Below are 20,753 nucleotides of genomic sequence, written 5' to 3' on the forward strand. Positions count from 1 at the left end.
GATTTCGGGACGATAAGGCCCTAGAAGTTACAGTTCCCTCTATCAAACCTCTTAAAAAAAAAAATTATCGAACCTCTCTACAAAATTTGAGCTGCCTGCGGCTAAAGATAAAGTCTCGAGAACCGCGAACTCCTTTTGAGCTTTTTCCCTGTACAGCCCGCCCTAAATAGCGAAAATTTAGCCCTGAATGACAGCCGAACCGTACCGTCTGGAACATGGAAACATGGCCCCGTAAAGGATCAAGATGGACATGGACATTCGTAGATTCGTATAAACTTAACCCATCCTTTAGGGCTGTTTGCCCCTACACCTAAGCCTCGGAGTGGGCCTTTTGTGTATGAAGTTAAGCAAGGGATCGACATACTACGGGAGAGACATGCTACGACACAGACAATACATACCAGGTGTGTATTGATGAGCACAGGTATTGTATATAGGGTGGGTTTGCCGTTTTCATCCCGGTAACTTAGAAATAGCTCGAATATCTCAGTTCAATATGGGGACATATTACGGGACATGCTACGACACAGACAATACGTACCAGGTGTGTATTGATGAGCACAGGTATCGTATACAGGGTGGGTTTGAAGCTTTCATCTTATCAACTTATCATTCATCTGGTGAGGAACATACTACGGAACAGACATGCTACAACACAGAAACTTACCTCAGCGTGGCAGATTTGACGTATCGAATCACACTAGGGCCAGAGTTGCTATCGAGTGAACTAACTCCTAGCATGTTATCCACCAGAAAGAACCTCCGCACTAATTGCCAAGTAGACATATCGCTTTTCTGAAATGAAAGAAAAATAAGAGGATTGATAGAGGGAACTGTAACTGCTAAAGTCTTATCGTCCCGAAATTGAAGAGAGAAGGAAGACAGGGCAGGAGAAAGCCAGCCGTTCCGAGAACGAACCTTATCCGTTCAGAATAAAATCCGCCCCGGGCGGGAATCGAAAACACGGCCTAGCGCTTACAAGGCGGACGCGCTACCAACCAAGCTAACTAGGCTGGCATAGTAGATTTTAGGCTTGATCAGGAAACCGCTGACTCCTTTGAGCCTTTTCCCAGCCCTAAATAGCGGAAATTTGGCCCTGAATGACAGCCGAACCGTACCATCTGGAACATGGAAACATGGCCCCGTAAAGGATATTTTTTCACCATGGAGAGACATACTACAAGATGGTCATGGACATTCGTAGATCCGTAGAAGCTTAACCCATCCTTTAGGACTGTTTGCCCCTACACCTAAGCCTCGGAGTGGCCTTTTTGTGTATGGAGTTAAGCAAGGGATCGACATACTACGGGACATGCTACGACACAGACAATACGTACCAGGTGTGTATTGATGAGCACAGGTATTGTATACAGGGTGAGTTTGCCTTTCCCAGCCCTAAATAGCGGAAATTTGGCCCTGAATGACAGCCGAACGGTACCATCTGGAACATGGCCCCGTTAAAGGATATTTTTTCACCATGGAGAGACATACTACAAGATGGACAAATGGACATGGACATTCGTAGATTCGTTGAAGCTTAACCCATCCTTTAGGTCTGTTTGCCCCTACACCTAAGCCTCGGAGTGGGCTTTTTGTGTATGGAGTTAAGCAAGGGATCGACATACTACGGGAGAGACATGCTACGACAGAGACAATACGTACCAGGTGTGTATTGATGAGCACAGGTATCGTATACAGGGTGGGTTTGCTGCTTTCATCCCGGTAACTTAAAAATAGCTCGAATATCTCAGTTCAATATGGAGGACACACTACGGGACATGCTACGACACAGACAATACGTACCAGGTGTGTATTGATGAGCACAGGTATCGTATACAGGGTGGGTTTGCCGCTTTCATCACGGTAACTTAGAAATAGCTCGAATATCTCAGTTCAATATGGGGACACACTACCGGACATGCTACGACACAGACAATACGTACCAAGTGTGTATTGATGAGCACAGGTATCGTATACAGGGTGGGTTTGCCGCTTTCATCACGGTAACTTAGAAATAGCTCGAATATCTCAGTTCAATATGGGGGACACACTACCGGACATGCTACGACACAGACAATACGTACCAGGTGTGTATTGATGAGCACAGGTATCGTATACAGGGTGGGTTTGCCGTTTTCATCCCGGTAACTTAGAAATAGCTCGAAAATTTCGGTTCGCTTCATGGATAAGATATCTTTCACGTAGAGTTTACATTTGCGTTGATAGAATGTACCAAACCTGTGATCAAATAAAGAATATTAGCCAGCCTAGTTGGCTTAGTTGGCAGTGCGTCTGCCTTGTAAGCGCTAGGCCGCGGGTTCGATTCCCGCCCGGGGCGGATTTTATCCTGAAATTTCGGTTCGCTGCATGCATAGGAGATCTTTCACGTAGAGTTTACATTTGCGTTGATAGAATGTACCAAACCTGTGATCAAATAAAGAATATTAGTCAGCCTAGTTGGCTTAGTTGGCAGTGCGTCTGCCTTGTAAGCGCTAGGCCGCGGGTTCGATTCCCGCCCGGGGCGGATTTTATCCTGATCTGCGTCTGCCTTGTAAGCGCTAGGCCGCGGGTTCGATTCCCGCCCGGGGCGGATTTTATCCTGATGGGATAATGTTCGGGTGGCGCGTCTGCCTTGTAAGCGCTAGGCCGCGGGTTCGATTCCCGCCCGGGACGGATTTTATCCTGATGGGATAATGTTCGTTCTCGAAACGGCTGGCTTTCTCCTATCCTGTCTTCCTTCTCTCTTCGATTTCGGGACGATAAGACCGGAACGGCTGGCTTTCTCCTATCCTGTCTTCCTTCTCTCTTCGATTTCGGGACGATAAGACCATAGCAGTTACAGTTCCCCCTGGCTTTCTCCTATCCTGTCTTCCTTCTCTCTTCGATTTCGGGACGATAAGACCATAGCAGTTACAGTTCCCTCTGTGAAACCTCTTAAAAAAATAAAAAAAAAGAATATTAGTTAGCGGTGACAGCACGTTGAATGCGCCAGTTCCTCATGGGTCACTGAAGTTAAGAAACATTAAGTGGGGTTGGTATTCGGATGGATGACCCTCTGGCAATCGCGGCCCCGTTCTGGGTGAGGTTAATGTCAGGAGGCGGTTTGTGGTCGACAAAGTCGTCGATATAAACTGCAATCTTCGTTAAGTGAGCAATCTTCGTTAAGTGAGCAATCTTCGTTAAGTGCAATCTTCGTTAAGTGAGCAATCATCGTTAAGTGAGTAACGAAACTGCAATCTGCAGTTCGTTCAGTACAATCTTCGTTAAGTGAGTAACGAAAAGACACAAATGTTTTCCTGGTCTGGTATTGAACATGAATGCTAGTCACAAATTTTAATAATAATATGCTTATTTATACTGCTCGCATAGAACTGAAAAGTCCCTTTACTCCAGCAGTAGGCTACTACTAGCCAGCCTAGTTAGCTTAGTTGGTAGTGCGTCTGCCTTGTAAGCGCTAGGTCGCGGGTTCGATTCCCGCCCGGGGCGGATTTTATCAAGGGATCGACATACTACGGAAGAGACATGCTACGACACAGACAATACGTACCAGGTGTGTATTGATGAGCACAGGTATCGTATACAGGGTGGGTTTGCCGTTTTCATCCCGGTAACTTAGAAATAGCTCGAATATCTCAGTTCAATATGGGGGACATACTACGGGACATGCTACGACACAGACAATACGTACCAGGTGTGTATTGATGAGCACAGGTATTGTATACAGGGTGAGTTTGCCGCTTTCATCCCGGTAACTTAGAAATAGCTCGAATATCTCAGTTCAATATGGGGGACACACTACGGGACATGCTACGACACAGACAATACGTACCAGGTGTGTATTGATGAGCACAGGTATCGTATACAGGGTGAGTTTGCAAAAAAAAAAAAGGCTACTACTATTATTGTGGTCAAATTCTCAAATTATATCAAGGATAAATGTCCATACCTCGGTTGGGATTGAACCCACGCCCTCCTGTTTTATTATTTACCAGGAGAGCATCTCGACCACAACACCACCGAGGCAGGTAATTTTAGTAAAGTATTCAGGATTTTATGACTTGAAAAAGGTACTTTATACATATTGGCACGCGTAGTAAGTCTGACGTCTTACCTCAATGCGTTATTCAGAGCCGCCCTATCACCATAGCACAACTGTAAATCCGCGCCTGACAAATTCATCATGTGTACTGTATGAGATCCAGAGTTCAAATCAGGGTCGGACACTGCATAGGAATATTTGATTGCCGTCAAATTCAGCCAATTCAACTGTTGAGCATGGTTACTTACCTCACTATGCTGTTTCAAACTATATTTGACCGGTATTTTCTTCCTAGTTAGCACAGTTATAGCATCCCTTTAATATAACCAGGGGAGGTTTTACCACTAGAACACTTCCTATATCAAGGATAAAAGTCCATACCTCGGTTGGGATTGAACTCACGCCCTCCTGTTGTATTATTTACCAGGAGAGCATCTCGACCACAACACCACCGAGGCAGGTAATTTTAGTAAAGTATTCTGGGTTTTATGACTTGAAAAAGGTACTTTATACATATTGGCACGCCTAGCGGCACGCGGACTTGAAATTGGCACGCCTAGTAAGTCTGACGTCTTACCTCAATGCGTTATTCAGAGCCGCCCTATCACCGTAGCACAACTGTAAATCCGCGCCTATTGTATTATTTACCAGGAGAGCATCTCAACCACAACATCACCGAGTCACCGAGGCAGGTACTTTTAGTAAAGTATTCTGGATTTTATGACTTGAAAAAGGTACTTTATACATATTGGCACGCCTAGTAAGTCTGACGTCTTACCTCAATGCGTTATTCAGAGCCGCCCTATCACCGTAGCACAACTGTAAATCCGCGCCTGACAAATTCATCATGTGTACTGTATGAGATCCAGAGTTCAAATCAGGGTCGGACACTGCATAGGAATATTTGATTGCCGTCAAATTCAGCCAATTCAACTGAAACACAAAATATGAATTTAGATAAAAATGACACGCATTTATGTATTTACATAGTAAAATAAAAAAAATCCCCCAAAAACCAGTTTTTTTTGTTTATGGTTCTCTGGACAAAATTTGCACCACCCTTTTCGTGTTCCTGGTAAAAAGACCTTTAATTTGATAGGTATATAGGTCGACCAGCATAGTAAAAATAAAATAAAAAGGTGAATCCATAAGTTCATAACATGTACTTTATGAGATCCAGAATTTAAATCAGGGTCGGACACTGCATAGAAATATTTGATAGCCGTCATATTCAGCCAATTCAACTGAAACAGAAAATATTAAAATAAAAAGAAAAAATCTCTTTTTTTTCGAAACGCGAACTGCTTTTTTTTTCAGAAAAGAAGGATTAGATGGGTAAGTAAGAGTTTTTGTTAAGCTACGCCGAGCAAGACCACTACAAACACTATAATAAATGTTAATAAAAAAAAGATTTTTTTTTTATTTATTACTAGCCGAAATCCCTAAGGCATGGCCGTTCATGTCACTCAACCATTTAGTGGTCTTGCTCGGCGTAGCTTAACAAAAACGAACCGGAAAATAGCCTATAACCTTCACGGGAGTACAAGCGATAAGTTCACAAAGTTTCATAGCAATCGGATGAGCGGTTTGGCCAGGCATAAAGTTCGAACACACAAACAAACATTCATTTTTATATATTAGATTTTTTTATCTTCTGTGTTGTTATGCACCTAATACTGTGTTCTGAAAGTAATGAGACTGATTTTTTATATTTTTTTAAGTACTTTAATGATAAATCTTACCTCACTATGCTGTTTCAAGCTATATTTGACCGGTATTTTTTTCCTAGTTAGCACAGTTATAGCATCCCTCTAATATAACCAGGGGAGGTTTTAACACTAGAACACTTAGGTTAAGCTACATTGAGCACGGTTACTTACCTCACTATGCTGTTTCAAGCTATATTTGACCGGTATTTTCTTCCTAGTTAGCACAGTTATAGCATCCCTTTAATATAACCAGGGGAGGTTTTACCACTAGAACACTTAGGTTAAGCTACATTGAGCATGCCCAGTCAGCACACACGATTGGATGTAAGGCTCGAATCAAGCTTACAAATTCACCTGTGTAAGTTGGATGACATCCAGTCTGTAATCCAGGCACGGAGTCAATCATTTGCATAGTACAAATTTCTTGACCCCGCCGGGAATCAAACCCGGGTCTCCCGCGTGCAAGGCGAGTGCTAATCCAGAGGTAGGTAGTAATCTCACCCTAGACAGTTATCCTAATCAGATGAGGCTTGTTCTCGCAACGGCTGGCTTTCTTGTATCCTATCTTCCTTCTGTCTTCGATTTCGGTAAAAGACCTTCATTGTTTGTCCCTTTCCCTCTATGAAAGTTGAACAAAGTTGATTTTGATCTACTTATTTAACCCTAAACTTGGTAGAGATTTTTTTCATCTTGGCAGAGATCAATTCTTCATGTGAGTCTGGAGTAATTTGTGTGAACATCACGAGGTTCAATTTTATACAGAATTGTTCGTCAGGAAGTTCACTAGAGGTTCCTTTTTGTTACACAGTTACATCCAAAAATATTGACTTGGTTACATCCACTTTAATGGCGTCTACAGACGAAGAAGAAGACTAAATACATAAGACCTTGTTTAGACTGCGGGGGTAAAGGGACTTTTCAGTCCTATCCCAGCAGGATAAACATGGTATTCTATTCCAGAATGACCTAATGACCAAGTTTTTTTTATTATTATTATTTTTTTTAAAGGAATTTTAATTGTGTTAAGCATAAATGCTTGTCACAAATGTCGTTCCCTGCTTAAGGCACTTCGCTAAATTTTATGACTTGACTTGGACTCGAATCACCAACCTCCAGATCTGAAGTCCACCGCGCTAACCACTACACCACTGAGGTTGGTTCCTAATGGCCAAGTTCCCGACATTTGAAAACAACAAACATCTTTTTTTTTATATAATTAAGCAAGGTCTATTGTAATAATTATGCATTGTAAAATGTTAAACCCATAAAATACACGAGACCTTGTTTCCGTAAAATAACCAGGGGAGGTTCGCTTCATTGCTGGCAGACCAGGGGATGTGATGGTGGTTTCGGAAGAGGTGACAGGGGCCTGAGTCTTTGTATAGTTGAAGAACACACAGGTTGGCTACGGTATCGCAGTAGGAGTATTTCTTGAGCTGGAAGAAGGAAATAAGAAATCCAATCTAAAAATCTAATCTAAATAATGATTTATTTCTGATGAAGAATTTTTGTGGATATCACAGCATTACTACGAGCCTCCTTTACTATTTCTGACACATTTATAATTTTTCTTTTTAATCTCGTGATGCCGCCACTGGTCGCTACTCGAGTAAAATAGCTACTCAATGGTCCCCTCACGAGGCTGTCAGGCTGAGTACACCCCGAATTTCAAGCACAGAGCCGAAAAAAACGGGTCAAGTCTACTGTATTCAATACAAACTTTATTCTAATCTACACCGTTTTACTTTATTCTATTCTACCCTATAAGTACCAACTTATGTTATTATGATAAAGAATATGCATTAACCATTAACCAATGAAGAGGAAGAAGAGAAGAGCCATCGCCTCAGGAATAAATTTAGCCTGGGACATGTTTTTATTGTAAATCAATTTTCCAAAACAAAGAACTTATAATCAAAATCAAAAATTCTATTCTATGCTAGTCTACCCTGTTCTATTCTACTCACATTAATACAATAAGCTAGGGCTCGTCGCAAGTTCACCCGCAACACCTCCGAGACCAGGGGTGGCGATGTCTCATACACTATCCGATACGAGTCACTAGTGTCCGGCCACTGCTCCAACCCTGCATAGCTCACATTGAATCCGCGCCTGGTACAGTGGGTTCTATCGCTAGTGGTATGGGTAGCACAGGCCTGGCATTGGGTTTGATTAAGCAGTGTACCATCGGGGTTTCTGTCAACTAAAACAGGGAAACTCGTTAAATAAATAACCAATGTAAAAAAAAAATTGATTAGCCAGCCTCATTAGCTCAGAAGGGCGCTATACCTTGTAAGTGCTCGGGCCGAACTATATCCTAAACAGATAAGGTTCGTTCTCGGAACGGTTGACTTTCTCCTATCTTGTCCTCTTTCTCTCTTCGATTTCGACCTCAACAGGAAAGAAAGAAAGGACTCTTGTAAAATAAATCGTCTTGTTTTGTAAAAGTTTTGATAGAGGGAACTGTAACTACAAAGGTCTTATCGGCCTAATATCGAAGAGAGAAGGAGGACAGGATAGCAGCCACTTGGAAAAAAAAGACCTTAAAACCCAAGTTTAATTCTCGGATCGGGCCATCTGATTGGTCGATAAAAAAAAAAGAAAAAAAAATATCAGCCAATCAGATTTCTTAAACCGAGTTTAAACTCGGTTTAAGAAATGGCTACAAAAAAGATTTTAGACTATTTAGACATCTCCACTAAAAACTTGTAATGTCCACATTGCATATTCAAATAGTTACAGGGCGATTCTAGGTTTAGTTACCCTGTTGCCGTTACCCGTCTGTGTTTTCTGGAGGAGTGAGTCATCTGGCTTCTGGCAACGCTGTCTGGAGACTCTGGAGGAGAATTTAAAAAAAGTAAAAAGGAAAAGGAATTTAAGGATTCTCTTTTCTCTTTATCTCTTTTGATTTTTGATGATCTGATAAAAGAAGAAGAAGAAGAAGTGAAAAGTGATAAGTTAATTGAAATATGATAGATAAGTTCATAGAGTGGATTTGATATTTGATTACTCTTTTAACAAATACTTACCTAATTAGGTACCTAAGATCAGCTCGAGTAAATTCATTAATAAATAATAAATCCTTTACTTGACTACGAGACAGGAAAGTGATCAAGGTAGTCTCAGAAACCAGTACCTACCCAATAAAGGTGAAATAGGCACTAGCAAAGTTCAAAGTGAGTCGACAGCCAAAGGTATTTTATATTTGGTATTTAGTCACAGCCAAAGGTATGCTACCAAAGGAACTGGCACAAACGAGTAGTGACCAGTGTTATTATAGGGTTAGGTTAAACACAAGAAGGAGTTTTCACAATTAGAGCAGTGAATCAGTGATTAGTGTTATTATAGGGTTAGGTTAAATACAAAAAGGAGCTTTTCTTTTTTTTATGGTCTAGTTATAAATAAAAATAAATGAATTGATTTTTTTTTTTAAGCATCCAATGGGATAAGTGATGTTCACACCAGATTTTTTTTCTTTTTCTTCCAGACAAGGTCTACATGTTCGGGGGGATCACTCGAGACCGGGACACAGAGAACACAGGCTCCTCTAGCCCAGACCTACTGGAGAGGACCGCAGATCTCTACTCCGTCTATCTAACCATCCCTTGCCTACAGGAAATCAGTTTAGAAGCCGTCAAATACTACCATAGGCGTCGAGTTTACAATGAAACACTGTGTGCTTCTTATGGAATTCAGTTTGAATAGCAATAAATACCACTAATATTCTAATGGTAGGACCTGTTGGAGCGGAATTCTGTCTATCTAACCATCCCTTGCCTACAGGAAATCAGTTTAGAAGCCGTCAAATACTACCATAGGCGTCGAGTTTACAATGAAACACTGTGTGCTTCTTATGGAATTCAGTTTGAGTAGCAATAAATACCACTAATATTCTAATGGTAGGACCTGTTGGAGCGGAATTCCGTCTATTTAACCATCCCTTGCCTACAGGAAATCAGTTTAGAAGCCGTCAAATACTACCATAGGCGTCGAGTTTACAATGAAACACTGTGGTATATAAGATCAAGACTTGAAATTCGGTATGTAGTCAAAAATGTGACAAGGGATGTAACACGAAACTTTTGGTCAAGATAGATACTGCGGGTGGCGGTATTTGGACAGGTTTCGACCGCTTTTTGGTGGTTTGCTGGGTCAACACGAGAACACCAGAAAGTAACCCGTTGAAATATTTGCAATCGAAAAATGAGTACAAATTTTTGTCGATGGTGGGATTCGAACCCGGGACCTTCTGCATGGCAAGCAAGCGCGTTACCACTGGACCAACCGTTGTGATACCCACTTGGATATAGCAGTTGGCTTCAGGTGAAAATAAGTACAGATGTTGGTTTGTCCTAAGGCATTTATGAGAATATTGCATAATATGTAGGAACTAAAACTTGAATAATTATTTTAATCTTTTTTCCCCATTCCAGGTTACAATCCCAGATCAGGTAACAGTAGGATACAGAGTGATGAGTTGTACAAGGAGATCTGGAAGTTTGACACTGTGTGGAAACAATGGCGCTTGTTAGATGTTGCCAATACCCCTCCATATGCAGCTTCCAACTGTTGTAATCTAATAGGTAAGTGTTGTGTAGACTGCGAATGGATCTTGTTCTTATAATATAAGATTGCATAATATGTAGGAACTAAAACTTGAATAATTATTTTAATCTTTTTTCCCCATTCCAGGCTACAATCCCAGATCGGGTAACAGTAGGATACAGAGTGACGAGCTGTATAAGGAGATCTGGAAGTTTGACACTGTGCGGAAACAATGGCGCTTGTTAGATGTTGCCAATACCCCTCCATATGCAGCTTCCAACTGTTGTAATCTAATAGGTAAGTGTTGTGTAGATTGTGTAAAGATACACAGGCGTGCTTGCTGGATCTTGGCCTGACACACTACTGTGTACCCAGATTATTACATATTCTAAGAACAATATATTTGTGATAGAAGTACACATATGTATTTGCCTATTTGTAATTTGAAATATAATAATGTTGATGAGAGTGAATGTCACTCTCATGAACATGGCAAAGAAGAAGTTCTGGTGCAGGAATATTGAGAACTGAAATGCAATAAACTTTCTATCTATTTTTCCAGGAAACAAAATATTGACAATATTCGGGGGCACCTCGTATCCATTTGGTGAAGAAAGTGGTAATGATCTGTACGTTCTGGATCTGAACGAGGAGAAGAAGTTTAATATTGTGACGGGAGGAGAGAAAGATGAAAATGAGAAACCCCCGGGTCGATATGGACAGGGGGTAGTCATTAAGGATAATTATCTGTATGCCATAGGAGGTAAACAATTAACACTTTATTTTTTGTCTAGCTATTTTTAAAAATAGAGTAGACTAGTGTCTAGCTGTGGGACTATAAACAGGGAAGAGATCGGTGTTATAGGGTTACATTGAACACCAAAAGGAACTTTATTTTTCATTGTTGTGGCTTCTGAATAATAATTACTTCTTCCTCTTCTTCTTTTTTTTCCACTGTGATAGCTAAAACTGTGATTTTTTTTTTTGTTCATTCAACCATGCTTTTCATTTCCCAGGTACCACAGGGTATGTCTATTCTATGGATGTCCATCGGCTGAACCTAAGTGCCAATCGGTGGGAATTGTTGTACAATTCAGATCTGTTCGGACCAGGGGACCCTGAACCTCGCTATCGACATGAAGTGGTTCTGTATGAAGATCACATCTATGTACTTGGAGGTGGTACAGAACTCAAAGTGTTTAATCTAGAGGTAAAAAAAATAATCTACAGGCAAAATATTGACTTGGTTACATCCACTTTAATGGCGTCTACAGACGAAGAAGAAGAAGAAGAAGAAGAAGAAGAAGAAGAAGAAGAAGAAGAAGAAGAAGAAGAAGAAGAAGAATCTATGTACTCGGAGGTGGTACGGAACTCAAAGTGTTTAATCTAGAGGTAAAAAAAAAAAAAAAATGTAAATGCTGTTTCTTTGTGTTATTATATCACAACTTTGGTGCTCACTGCAGCATTGTAGGATTTTTCCCAATATCTCAATAATCCCAACATCTAATGTTTACCTACCATGCTGGCACCAGTCGCTATGCGCATTTATATGTCATAGCTACTCATTTTCCTCACGAGGCTGAGTGGGCCCTGGTTCCAAGAGAGCAAAATAAGAACAAATTGATTCATAACACAAAAATATTTTTTTCTTTAATTTTGTTTTTTAAAATAGAAAAAAAAATTAACATCCATTTAATTTTCACATTACACAAATATAATATATTTTCTTATATTTTATAGCATAATTATATATTTATATTTTTTATTATATGGGCGGGGGGACATTTTGGGTTAAAACATACAATGTGTTTCTTGTAAAAAAAAAATTAAAATGAAGCAAACATTTGAGCAACACGAGGGTAAGACAGGGTTAATCCGAGTATTTGTCTTGGAAAGGGTTAACCAAGTATATTGAATTTATCTGGGGGGATTTTTTCTTCTTTTTGTCAGGTTAAAAAACTAGCAGGACCGTCTACCTAATATAGATTTCTATGTTCATTTGTGGGATCTACAGTCCAATGTTGAAATAAATGTTGACTTTTACGCACGCGCAGATACTGGTACTACTACCGTAAACCGGGGGTGAATTGGCCTTTTCAAAGGGGCACTCTTTTATAATTACCTTTACTTAACAATGCAGGTCTTATCGTTCCGAAATCGTAGGAAGAAGGACAGGGTAATGAAAAGCCTGCCTGCCGTTCCGAGAACGAACGTTACCTGTTTAGGATAAAGTTTGCCCACGGGCTGGAATCGAATCCGCGACCTAGCACTTACAAGGCAACCGCTCCCCTCCAAGCTAGGCTTTCCCGTTTTGGTTCTGTTTTCACAGGGTTCACATTGAAGAAGATAGAACGAGAATATCTCACTAGGACCACATGAATTAGGTGATACCTCTTCCAGAGACTCCCCTATGTAGCCAAATACTGGGCCAGAATGAAATACCAAGAGAAATACCAACCACATTGTACAATGTACCTGTTGAAAGTAGGACACTTATGAGGCCACAAGAGTTCAAATTGTCTCGAAAACTAAATGGGAGTAAAAGAAAAAATAAAAATAAAAAAAATATATATATAAAAAAAGAACAATTTATTGTTTCAAACTATGCAGTGGAATAGGCTAAGCCTGGCAGGTTTTTTTTTCTTTTTTTTTTTACAAGCAAAATAAGAAAGTTATAATAAGACCAAAAAAACACTATTTGTAAAACTAAAAGTCAAGAGTTTTTTATTTATTAAAATAAGGAAGTGTATTTGTCAACAAATCAACAATAAAATTTCTAAAATCCCTGTAAGTGCTAGAGTACTTTTGGAGAGTTCTTCATTCTTGTTCAATTATTTATTTATTTATTTATTTACGGGACTCATTCTTTCTCCCCTCAGGATATACACAGTTACGACACCCTCTCTCGAACCTGGGTTCTTCACCATACAAACCCAGACCCTATCCATTTGTACCCGTCACCCCGTAAGTGTCACGGTTTAGTGCAGCTACCCTCAACCCCGTCCATAGTGTATATATTGGGTGGTGCCGACGGGGCGCTTGTATTGAACGATGTATGGCGACTGGATTTGGCGCGGCTACAGTGGACCAAGATAGAGATGAGTCTCACAGCACGCGTGTACTTCCATGCGGTCACTGTGACACCACACGGTAAGAATAGAACAGTTGCGCTTACTTGGGTGATGTTTCAAAGTCAAAGAACAGGAAAAATGAGGACCAACGGAATTTTTCTTTTTCTTCCACAACTTCTAGATCCCGAGATAAATCGATTTAAAAAATACCGGTAAATCTTGAACTCTGACGTCACGGCATACGCTCCCGTACGCGATCTCTTCCACAACTTCTAGATCCCGAGATAAATCGATTAAAAAAATACCGGTAAATCTTGAACTCCGACGTCACGGCATACGCTCCCGTACGCGATGACGTCACATCAAATGTCAAGAGCAAAGCTCCCTCACAGGCAACACAATCTGTTTGTGCGCATACGTTTCTGCGCATCTCCTGAAGTCTGAACTGTTTTGTAAAGAGATATTGTAAAAGAACACCCAAATAAGCATCATTCAATAGGATAAGTGATGTTCACACCAGATTTTTTTTTCCTCTTTCTTCCAGACAAGGTCTACATGTTCGGGGGGATCACTCGAGACCGGGACACAGAGAACACAGGGTCCTCTAGCCCAGACCTACTGGAGAGGACCGCAGATCTCTATTCTGTCTATTTAACTATACCTTGCCTACAGGAAATCAGTTTAGAAGCCGTCAAATACTACCATAGGCGTCGAGTTTACAATGAAACACTGTGTGCTTCTTATGCCAATGGGATAAGTGATGTTCACACCAGATTTTTTTTCCTTTTTCTTCCAGACAAGGTCTACATGTTCGGGGGGATCACTCGAGACCGGGACACAGAGAACACAGGCTCCTCTAGCCCAGACCTACAAATAAACACCACTAATATTCTAATGGTAGGACCTGTTGGAGCGGAACTCTGTCTATCTAACCATCCCTTGTCTACAGGAAATCAGTTTAGAAGCCGTCAAATACTACCATAGGCGTCGAGTTTACAATGAAACACTGTGTGCTTCTTATGGAATTCAGTGTGGAGCCATACAGTACCTGTGCAAGAAGAAGAAAGAAAGAAGAAAGTGAGAAAAAGTGTTGTGTGTGTGTGTGTGTGTGTGTGAGAGAGAGAGAGAGAGAGAGAGAGAAAAGGACAGAAAAGAAAGAGAGGGAGAGAGAAAGAGGGGTACCTAGAGGTCGATATTACATTTTGTATACAATATTATGACAGACAGAGACAGAAGAAAAGCATATCACTTCAAGACATTTCATTTTACTACACAAGTTATGCTCATATTTCTCTCTCTCTCCCTCTCCCTACCTACCCTCCTCTCTCTCTCTCTATCTACCCCTCTCACTCTCTCCCTCTCTTTCAAGTCTCCATCTCTTTCCCTCATTCTACACCGTGAAATTCCACTTTCTCTCTCCATCCCCCCTCTCTCTCTCTCTCTCTCTCCTTATTCTACAAATCTACACAATAAAATTTTCTTTCCCCTCCTTTTCCCTCTCTCTCTCAGACACACAACACTTTTTCTCGCTTTCTCTCTCCTTCTTGCACACATACAAACACTCGGTCTCTCTCTCTCTCTCTCTCTCTTCCACTCTCTCTATCTCTTACAAACAATTTTACTCTCTGTCTGTCCTTCTCTTTCTACACATACACAATCTCTCTATTCCTCTCTCTCTCTCTCTCTATCTCTCTCTCGCTCTCACATATCTCCTATTTCCCTCTCTCTCTCACTCTTACACACACATAATATCTCCTATTTCCCTCTCTCACACACACATATCTTCTATCTCACTCTCACACGTGTTTCATATATTCCGTGAGAAATTCTGTCATTGAAGATGACTGGCTTGCTTTTTATGAGAGAGAGAGAGAGAGGGAGAGAGAGAGAGAGAGAGAGAGAGAGAGAGAGAGAGAGAGAGAAAAATTTGTTTATAAGAGATACTGAAGGGAAAGAAAGAGAGAGAGAGACCAAGTGTTTGTATGTGTGCAAGAAGGAGAGAGTGAGGAAAAGTGTTGTAAGTGTTGTTTGTGAGAAGGAGAGAGAGAGAGAGAGAGAGAGAGAGAGAGAGAGAGAGAGAGAGAGAGAGAGAGAGAGAGAGAGAGAGAGTAAAGTTTGTAAGAGATACTGAAGGGAAAGAAAGAGAGAGAGAGAGACCAAGTGTTTGTATGTGTGCAAGAAGGAGAGAGTGAGGAAAAGTGTTGTAAGTGTTGTTTGTGAGAAGGAGAGAGAGAGAGAGTGAAGGATAGAGTAATTCGTGTTTTATTGAACGAGCGAAAGGAGTTCCAAGTTCTGTTTTGGAATTCCGTTCGCATTTTGATTTGTCTGTAGGTACCTATCTACCTACCTATTTTCTTTTTACCCGTAACTTTGGAACGCCTTCTAAAAGTACACATTTTTATTTGTTTTCTATTGCAGGTTCATGGGAATTCTCTTCACAGATTTAGGCAGTTATTCAATTTAGTTATTTCTCGTATACATAATTATGTACATAATCCTTTGATTTTATCTATTTTACTCCATTCTATTCTATTCTATTTTGTTCTATTCATATTCTATCCTATACAATTCTATTATTTGTTCTTTCTATTCTAATTCTCAGTTCTCCATGTGGTTTTCTATTGCAGGGGTTTTGGGTTCGTGACGTTTGCAGATCCTTCCAGTGTAGATAAAGTCCTCTCTCAAAATGTTCATGAGCTTGATGGAAAAAAGGTAAGTGACCCCTTTTTTAACCTATTTGCCCTTAAAGTTAGCCCATTTTTTTAAACATTGGCTCATTATCTCCCCAAACTTTTATTTTTTTAATCAATGGTCTTTCTAATTTCACCCCCTTTTTAGGTAGGTACATGTCACCATTTTAGGTACATGCTTTGGTAGGAGTAAAATCTCTTCTTGATATTTGGGGAGTACAATAAAACCTTACACACTACTATTAGCTTCATTTAGGTAGGTATAGTTGTAGTAGGTACCTACTGACAATAAAACGTGGCAATTTTTGGAATCGCTTGAAAAGCAATAATCGTTTACCGTTCTCAGTTCATTTAACCACCACGAAAACGTACCTACTTCCCTCTCTACTTAAGTATCTTCCTACCCACCTAGCTACCTACCACCCTCTCTCCCTCCTTAGCTACCTACCTTACAACCTCTAATACTTACATGTGTAGGTAATTGTGTGCGATAAAAACTAATTAACTAAATGTACCTATATGTAGGTAGATATTAGGTACAAGGTACGATCTCTTACCTAAGATGTAGGTATACTGAGCAATGAAAAGTAATGTGAGTTTTTACACTTGAGTTCAAAAATTTCGGGACAGCTTCCATTTCAATTTCGTTCCTCTTTTTGACAGACTTCAATGAATCTAAAAACCTTTGTTATTGTTGTTGTTGTAGCGGCTTTAGCTTTCGCCGAATGGCGATAGCAGAATAAAGAAAAGATGTCTTTTTGTATCTGCTATACACCGGGGTGATGGTCTCTAGCTCTAGCCATGTTAAATTGGCTCGCTCGTCCTGAACCGCAGTCAACCATCGTGAGGACTTGTACTTGGTCTTTAAAAGCAGAGAGAACCCTTTGAGGAACTGCCAGCTAGCTAGGCTGGTTAGGGTTAACTGCCAGCTTGCTAGGCTGGTTAGGGTTAGCTGCCAGCTTGCTAGGCTGGTTAGTTAGTTTGAAGGGTAGTACACCTGCCTTGTAAGCGCTATAGGTCGCGAGATTCCCGCTCGGGGCGAATTTTATCCTAAACACATAAGGTTCGTTCTCGGAACGGCTGGCTTTCTCCTATCCTGTCTTCCTTAACTCTTCGCTTTCAGGGCGATAGGACGTCAGAAGTAACAGTTTACAGTTCCCTCTATTAAGAACCTCGTTTTTTTAAGTCAAATTTCCCGAATTTTATTATCGTACCCGATTTTTACTTTTTATTTATTTATTTATTTAGCGTATAGCATTGGTATTACTTTCTATTATCTACTATTTTTGCATGTGAGTGTAGGGAAGACGATCTTACATACATAGGTATCTAGCCTCCACTATACGATTAAACCTATAAAATGCAATTTTTACCTATACCAAACTATTTACCTAATGAAATTACCTCACCTAATGAAATGTGTTACCTTACCCAATTAAATAAAATACCGTACTTTCTCTACTTTTATTATCGTGTTAATTGCCACTTTTTTTTGGAGGGGAGAACATTAGGCATTTAATTTTACTTTGTGGGCTCTCCTCAACTATATGTTAAACTGTTCTCTCTCTCTCTCTCTCTCTCTCTCTCTCTCTCTCTCTCTCTCTGATTTTTATGGTGTTACCTAAATGGCCCATTCTATTTATGTACCTTATCCAGTCACATTCTATGGTTAGAGGAAAAAATCCCCCAAAAACCAGTTTTTTTTGGTTTTTTGGCTTTATGGTTTTCTGGACAAAATTTGCACCACCATTTTCGTGATCCTGGCTTTTTTGGTTTTTTGACTTTATGGTTTTCTGGACAAAATTTGCACCACCATTTTCGTGTTCCTGGTAAAAAGACCTTTCTTGATATTATAGGTCGACCAGGTTTGGATAAGTCCTTTTATGGGAACAGACAGAGTGACAGACAGACAGACAGACAGACAGACGACACTGAAGCGAATACAATAGTCCGTCCCTTATATACCTTTTTCTTACTATTGTAACAGGAAAGGAAGGACGGACTAAAAAAAGGAAAAAATAGATTTCGGGTAGTTTTATTTCAACAACACCAAAAACCTAATTTCAAACTTTCAAAGACAGAAAGATGATAACCTATTGGACGTTAAAAACGGAACACTAAAGTTGAGCGACTTTGGCCTTGGTTGGAATATGGACCGGTGACAGACTGGAACATACAAGGTTGATTCTCCATCAAGGAGGAGAGGAGTGAAAAGGCGAGAGAGAGAGAGAGAGAGAGAGAGAGAGAGATTTTTTTTAAGAGGTTTGACAGAGGGAACTGTAACTGCTATGGTCTTATCGTCCCGAAATCGAAGAGAGAAGGAAGACAGGAGGTCGAAAATTCAATTTTTATTTTCCGTCCTAATGAAAAATAGTTCAAATACGTGTGACGTCAGAGTTCAGCATGTTGCCTCGAAATTCCGCTAGGTAGCGCCAGTATGCAAGCACGGTGACGGAGGAGCAGAAAGAAATGCGCACAAAGATTTTAATGTGTTGCCTGCGAGAGAGCTTTGCTCGGGACATTTAATGTGACGTCATCGTGTACGGGATCGTATGCCGTGACGTCAGAGTTCAAGATTTACCGGTATTTTTTAAATCGATTTATCTCGGGATTTAGAAGTCGTAGAAGAAAAAGAAAAATTCCGTTCTTCCTCATTTTTCCTGTTCTTTGACTTTGAAACCTCACCCAAGTAAGCACAACTGTTCTATTGGACAATTGCGTGCTGCTGGGTTTTCCCGGCCTGCTCAGGATGAGCGAAGTTAATATGAGAAGGCGTGTACCTTGTCACTTGTCACCGAATGGTATCTCACATGAAGAATTAATCTCTGGCAAGATAAGGGTTTTTTTTTTTTTAAGAGGTTTGACAGAGGGAACTGTAACTGCTATGGTCTTATCGTCCCGAAATCGAAGAGAGAAGGAAGACAAATGATGAAATTGTAGTGATGGTACCAATGAATGGCAGAATGGTACTGAGGGTGATCAGGGGCGTTGTTACAGTTCCTATAACGGACTAATAAGTAGTGCTTTATTTAGATTGTAAGCTTAGAACAAGTAGTTCCATTATACCTTTTTTTTAAAGAGGTTTGACAGAGGGAACTGTAACTGCTATGGTCTTATCGTCCCGAAATCGAAGAGAGAAGGAAGACAGGCATCAGGATAAAATCCGACCCGGGCGGGAATCGAACCCGCGGCCTAGCGCTTACTAGGCAGACGCACTAACAACTAAGCTAACTAGGCTGGCTGAGAGAGAGAGAGAGAGAGAGAGAGAGAGAGAGAGAGAGAGAGAGAGAGAGAGAGAAAACTGTCTCAAGACTCTGAAGCATAGGAACAAGGATAGGAGTCATTTGTTACGGAGAGAGAGAGAGAGAAAAGGAGAGTGTGTGTCTGAGTGAGATAGAAGGAATAAATATGTGTGAGAGAGAGAGATGGAAGGAGAAGGTATGAGTGTGTGTGAGAGAGAGGCAATTAATTTTCTCAACTCAGATTCGTGTTCAATTTATGAGGGTAAATGTTGAGAGAGAGAGAGAGGAGGGGGTCACCCTTAGTGATAAACATCAGAAAGAGACAGAAAAGGAGTGTGTGTGAGAGAGAGAGAAAGAAAAAGAAAGATAGAGAGAGACAGAGAAGAAGTGTGTATGTGTGAGAGAGAGAGAGAGAAAAGTGAAAAAGAGAAAGAGAGAGGTCAGACCTGATACTAAGGAGGAGAAAATGTATGACCACCCTTCCCTTTTATTTCTCTCTCTCTCTCTCTCTCTCTCTCTCTCTCTCTCTCTCTCTCTTTCTTTCTCTCTGTATAATAAATTGACACTTCTAACTTTGCCAACTTTTTCATCTCTCTCACTCTCTCCCTCCCTAATATTGGTCATAATACCTCCTATTTTTTTTTTCATTTCCTGTTTCTCTCTCCCTTCCTCTCTCCCTCTCTCTCTCTCTCCCTTCCTCTCTCTCCCTCTCTCTCTCTCTCTCTCTCTCTTTCTCCCTCTCTCTTCCTTTCTTTTTATTTTCTTGTAGGTATTTATAAGGGTTGCCTGATCTAACTTTGTGTTGTCCATGCTGGGGGCTATAGCTGCGACACAGACCACACGAGTCAAACGGTATAGCAGTCGTTTCATTGCTACGACCTAAATAAAATCGGCCGTAAAACACTCTTCTCAAAAAGAAGAAGACGAGGAAGCCGAGGAAGATGAGGAAGCCGAGGAAGACGAGGAAGACGAGGAAGCCGAGGGAGATGAGGAAGACGAGGAAGCCGAGGAAGGGGCTTTTATTCGTGAACCGTTACCAAATAAGTAAGTGAATAGTTAATCCCATGTAATTTTTCACGCGGAATCGAATGGTGCTACTTTTAGCACTCTCTGACTTACAGTTGAGAAGTTGCGGGTTTGAAACTCCCCTGTGTCAACAAATTTCCCTTTTATTTGTGAACCGTTACCAAATAAGCAAGTGAATATAGTTGATCCCATGTGATATTTCACGCGGAATCGAATGGTAAAACTTTTAGAACTGTCCGACTTAATGTAATAGAAAGTCGTGTGATGTTCACACCAGATTTTTCTGTTTAGATCAAAGTTTTTGTTTTGGTGTAAAGTTGTAAACTGTAAAAGTGTAAATTAGTTTTTTGGACTTTTTGGCTTTTTGGTGACTGTTGTTTCTCTGTTTTTTTTTTGCGAGTTTCCATCTTCCCACTTCGTAAAGATGGATA

The 20,753-nt window shown here is 40.5% G+C and overlaps 2 protein-coding genes across 2 annotated transcripts; one reads left to right on the plus strand and one right to left on the minus strand.

Moving 5' to 3' along the window:
• Positions 1-663: 663 nt before the first annotated feature.
• On the minus strand, positions 664-6,122 carry LOC113470220. The gene is made up of 6 exons (XM_026828488.1): positions 6,103-6,122; positions 5,920-5,986; positions 4,818-4,972; positions 4,112-4,354; positions 2,085-2,238; positions 664-795 (listed from the first exon to the last, which is right to left on the minus strand). The coding sequence occupies exons 1-6, from the start codon at positions 6,120-6,122 to the stop codon at positions 664-666; spliced, it is 771 nt and encodes a 256-aa protein (XP_026684289.1).
• Positions 6,123-9,246: 3,124 nt separating this feature from the next.
• LOC103516200 (kelch domain-containing protein 10-like) lies at positions 9,247-15,811 on the plus strand. The gene is made up of 8 exons (XM_008481164.1): positions 9,247-9,424; positions 10,182-10,331; positions 10,441-10,590; positions 10,856-11,056; positions 11,310-11,503; positions 13,173-13,443; positions 13,909-14,121; positions 15,783-15,811. Exons 1-8 carry the CDS (start codon positions 9,247-9,249, stop codon positions 15,809-15,811), a joined length of 1,386 nt encoding a protein of 461 aa, XP_008479386.1.
• The last annotated feature ends 4,942 nt before the right edge of the window (positions 15,812-20,753 follow it).

The sequence above is a fragment of the Diaphorina citri genome, unplaced genomic scaffold (assembly GCF_000475195.1).
Source record: "Diaphorina citri unplaced genomic scaffold, Diaci psyllid genome assembly version 1.1 scaffold51, whole genome shotgun sequence".
NCBI classification, from domain to species: domain Eukaryota; kingdom Metazoa; phylum Arthropoda; class Insecta; order Hemiptera; family Psyllidae; genus Diaphorina; species Diaphorina citri.

Excerpts from the sequence above, each read along its gene's own strand:
- LOC103516200 (XM_008481164.1), top strand. The coding sequence starts at position 9,247 with ATGTTCGGGGGGATCACTCGAGACCGGGACACAGAGAACACAGGCTCC. Across the intron at positions 10,591-10,855 it reads CAACTGTTGTAATCTAATAG|GAAACAAAATATTGACAATA; the intron begins GTAAGTGTTGTG and ends CTATTTTTCCAG. Across the intron at positions 14,122-15,782 it reads TTCTTATGCCAATGGGATAA|GTTCATGGGAATTCTCTTCA; the intron begins GTGATGTTCACA and ends TTTCTATTGCAG.
- LOC113470220 (XM_026828488.1), bottom strand. The coding sequence starts at position 6,122 with ATGTCATCCAACTTACACAG. Across the intron at positions 4,355-4,817 it reads GCTCTGAATAACGCATTGAG|GGATGCTATAACTGTGCTAA; the intron begins GTAAGACGTCAG and ends GTTATATTAAAG. Across the intron at positions 2,239-4,111 it reads GCTCTGAATAACGCATTGAG|GTTTGGTACATTCTATCAAC; the intron begins GTAAGACGTCAG and ends ATTTGATCACAG.